This window comes from Vigna umbellata, chromosome 5, assembly GCF_029865625.1.
Source record: "Vigna umbellata cultivar VRB3 chromosome 5, Vumbellata_1.0, whole genome shotgun sequence".
NCBI lineage: Eukaryota > Viridiplantae > Streptophyta > Magnoliopsida > Fabales > Fabaceae > Vigna > Vigna umbellata.
The window spans coordinates 25,736,881-25,740,830 of NC_142169.1; the positions used below are offsets into that span (position 1 = coordinate 25,736,881).

The following is a 3,950-nucleotide window of genomic DNA, read 5'->3' on the forward strand; positions in this document are numbered from 1 at the left end:
ACAGCAGCATTAAATTAATACGTTGTTAAAAAGAATGAAAAAGAAATTTAAAAATTGTGAATAATAAATAAATAAAAAAAAAAGAGGATTTGAAATAGCTTGAATTAAGAATAGTGTGTAAATGAAGAGGTAAAAAAAGAGAATGCATAGTGATCCAAGGGCTTCGGGGAAGGAACGGCGTCGTAAAAGGCATAAAAGAGGTTGATTTGACTGGGCGGAAAAAGAGGGGTATATGCGAGTGGAATATTTGGCTCAGAAACTGTATTGTGTTTCTTTTATGTCATGTTTTCTTGCCTTCTCTTCCTATAAATTAATTCCGCTCTCTTCACATTTTTTCCCACATCTCTCTTTTCATTGCACTTCAAATCTTTCTCTTTCTCTATCGCTCTACGACTTTCTTCCAGTGCAGGTGCATCCATTTTCTTATATTATTATTATTATTATTATTAAAATTGCATTCTTTTTTGGCATTCTTTCTAATGTGTCACTCCATGCATGCATCAAGGGACTATCATTCAACTGCCCCGAGTCCTTAGTTCTTTTTCTTGTGACAGTTAAGATCCGTTTCATGTGTTTTCCTTCGCTTTACGTTCATGCTCACGATTTCATCTTAATCTGTAATGCTTGTTTGAACTGTTCCTGATCACTTCCAACATTGTCGGTACTGTACCCTTCAGAAAAGACGCAACTTATTCATGTATGTATGGCTTCATTCAATGTGAAAATTTCTCAAATGAGATTCGATTATTTGCATGGGTTAATTGGTTTAATCCTCTTGATATGCTTTGTTCTTATTTTTTCACCGCTTCTTATCTGGGAGTCTGAAATTTGATTGTTACGATGATTTAAGAATTAACCAGATTTCTTTTCCAGTATTATTTTAGTTTTTGGGAACATGGGTCGGTGAGTTTGGCGTAAATTGTGCTTTCGAGAGATATTAGAGCATCTCAAATCTGGAACCTCTTTCTAAAAAAAAGTAAATGAATAATCAGTTTTCTGTTCCTTAAAGTTTGTTTGTATCTCGCTTGGTACATTTCTGTTTACTTTAAAAGATTTTTTTCTGTTTTCTTTTTTCTTTTGAAACAATTTCAAAACATAATAATTTGCGAAGAAATTTAATGTCAAGTTATTTTATAAAGTAGCGAGGGAAGCTAGAAAGTTCTTATTTACCTTTTGTTTTTGTTTTATATTCATATTCCGGGATTTAGTTGAGAGATTAGGAGTTCCATTTCCTTCCAGTTTTCTAATTTATGGTGTAACAAAAAGTCCGGTAGCTTGACAACTTTGCTGACTTGCTTGTGTTAAGAACGCTTTATCTTCCTTATATTTTGTCACTATATCGAGGCTCTCTACAGGTTTCAATCTCTGAGCCTTAATTATGAATTTGGATGGTTCAACTAGTGGTGTAATCAATAGTTACTGTTGATAGGTAGAGAACTTTTTCATAGTGAAACTAATTGGTGGTGATGTAACTGTACGTCTATTGGTTGATTTCATTTGATAACTTGTTCAAATCAATCCGAATTCTTAGTTCTTTTATTTAATCAATGATCTCACAGTTGATCAAGTCTGACTCTTGTTTCCACTTCTGCAGAGAAGGAAAGCTTTTGATAAAGAGATACAGAAATAGCCTTGTAATTTTGGCTTGAAAAGTCATGGCAAAGGAGCAAATTGAGGTACTAAATGCGCTTGATGTTGCAAAAACGCAATGGTATCATTTCACAGCAATCGTCATCGCTGGAATGGGCTTCTTCACCGATGCATATGATCTATTCTGCATATCCCTTGTAACAAAGTTGCTTGGCCGCATATATTACCATGTTGACGGTGCACCAAAGCCCGGTACATTGCCTCCCAATGTTGCAGCTGCAGTAAATGGTGTGGCTTTCTGTGGAACACTTTCAGGTCAGCTTTTCTTTGGTTGGCTTGGTGATAAGATGGGAAGGAAAAGAGTGTATGGCATGACTCTGATGATGATGGTGATATGTTCCGTCGGTTCCGGCCTTTCATTCGGTCATAGTGCAAAATCTGTAATGGCAACTCTCTGTTTCTTCCGGTTCTGGCTTGGATTTGGCATTGGTGGAGACTATCCACTTTCTGCTACCATAATGTCTGAGTATTCTAACAAGAAGACTCGCGGGGCCTTCATTGCTGCAGTGTTTGCCATGCAGGGTTTTGGCATTTTGGCAGGTGGTATATTTGCAATTATAGTTTCAGCTGCATTCAATAGCAGGTATACTGCTCCAGCATATGAGGTTGATCCAGCCGGGTCAACAGTCGTACAAGCAGACTACATTTGGAGGATAATTGTGATGGTCGGAGCACTCCCAGCGGCATTGACTTACTACTGGCGGATGAAGATGCCGGAAACTGCCCGTTATACTGCTCTAGTAGCCAAGAACATGAAGCAGGCAGCAGCAGATATGTCTAAGGTTCTGCAGGTTGAGATTCAAGCTGAACCACAGAGTGAAGATCCGGCAAAGCCCAAGCCATATGGCTTGTTCTCAAAGGAGTTCCTCACTCGTCATGGACTGCATCTGCTTGGTACATCAAGCACTTGGTTCTTACTTGATATTGCATTTTACAGTCAAAATCTTTTCCAGAAGGACATCTTCAGTGCAATTGGTTGGATACCTCCAGCCAAAACCATGAATGCTATTGAGGAGGTTTACAAAATTGCAAGGGCTCAAACACTCATTGCTCTGTGCAGTACAGTTCCTGGCTACTGGTTCACGGTGGCTTTCATTGACAGGATAGGAAGATTTGCTATCCAATTGATGGGCTTCTTCTTCATGACTGTCTTCATGTTTGCTCTTGCCATCCCATATGACCACTGGACTCATAAGGATAACCGGATAGGATTTGTGGTGATGTATTCATTGACCTTTTTCTTTGCAAACTTTGGGCCCAATGCTACCACTTTTGTGGTGCCAGCAGAGATTTTCCCTGCTAGATTCCGAAGTACTTGTCATGGAATTTCATCAGCATCTGGAAAGCTTGGGGCTATAGTTGGTTCCTTTGGATTCTTGTACTTGGCACAAAACAAGGACAAAAGCAAAGCTGATGCAGGGTACCCTGCAGGTATTGGTGTAAAGAATTCACTTATAGTCTTAGGTGTAGTTAACGTTCTTGGCTTCTTCTGCACTTTCTTGGTTCCTGAGGCAAAGGGAAGGTCGTTGGAGGAGATGTCAGGTGAGAATGAAGAGGATGTTGGGACCGGTGAAGAATCAGAACAATCACATTCTCACAACAGCAACAACAAAACTGTTCCGTATGTTTAGGATACCTTCGTCTATAATGTTGTTGTTACAATAAAGTAGGGGCTTCAATTACACTTGGAAAGCACAAGCACAAGCTTTCCTTGCCAATCACCAATATTTCTGTTAAATTTTGCTTGGACATCATGTAATAAGAACCAGGGCAATCTCGTTTAAGAATATTGGCAAACTTGAGTTCCATTTGATGTATAATCATATTGGTGTATAGAACTTTCAATAACAAGTTTCACAGACCGGCTATGTTCTGCATGTCATCTTTATTTTATAATTTCACTTAAGTCTAAGAAAAACGATGGCATTACACGAGACATGTCTATAATTGAAATCTTTAAAAAAAACAGACTAAGGTTGAATAAATGTTCGTGATGGGACTCTACGAATATAAATAATATAAGGACCTTATCGTCTGAAATTCTGAACAGTTCCCCGTTTCCTAGGTGCTTATGTGAATACAGAAAAAGATTGTTTAGTTTTCAATGTGAGTAGACGAAAAATATGACCATAATGCTACTTGACTAGTTGCAGTTCCAGTCTGTTCACGGCACATTTTTGACTTGTACACTTCAAATACGATTGCTGATTGAAAGTTGAAAGCTAAAGTTGTAGTGGGGAGTTGCATTGGCGTTTTCAGTTTCACTAACTTACTGTCTTCAACTGTCTACCTCTCGCATC

The 3,950-nt window shown here is 38.4% G+C and overlaps 1 protein-coding gene across 3 annotated transcripts; it reads left to right on the forward strand.

Moving 5' to 3' along the window:
• Nucleotides 1–267: 267 nt before the first annotated feature.
• On the forward strand, nt 268–3,518 carry LOC124830042 (inorganic phosphate transporter 1-4-like). 3 transcript variants are annotated; one of them, XM_047303652.2, is made up of 2 exons: nt 268–409; nt 1,595–3,518. In XM_047303652.2, the coding sequence occupies exon 2, from the start codon at nt 1,656–1,658 to the stop codon at nt 3,279–3,281; it is 1,626 nt and encodes a 541-aa protein (XP_047159608.2). In that variant the 5' UTR covers nt 268–409; nt 1,595–1,655; the 3' UTR covers nt 3,282–3,518. The 3 variants fall into 3 exon arrangements, with proteins under 3 accessions (XP_047159608.2, XP_047159626.2, XP_047159617.2); XM_047303670.2 differs by lacking the exon at nt 268–409 and adding an exon at nt 464–697; XM_047303661.2 differs by lacking the exon at nt 268–409 and adding an exon at nt 533–553.
• Nucleotides 3,519–3,950: the final 432 nt, after the last annotated feature.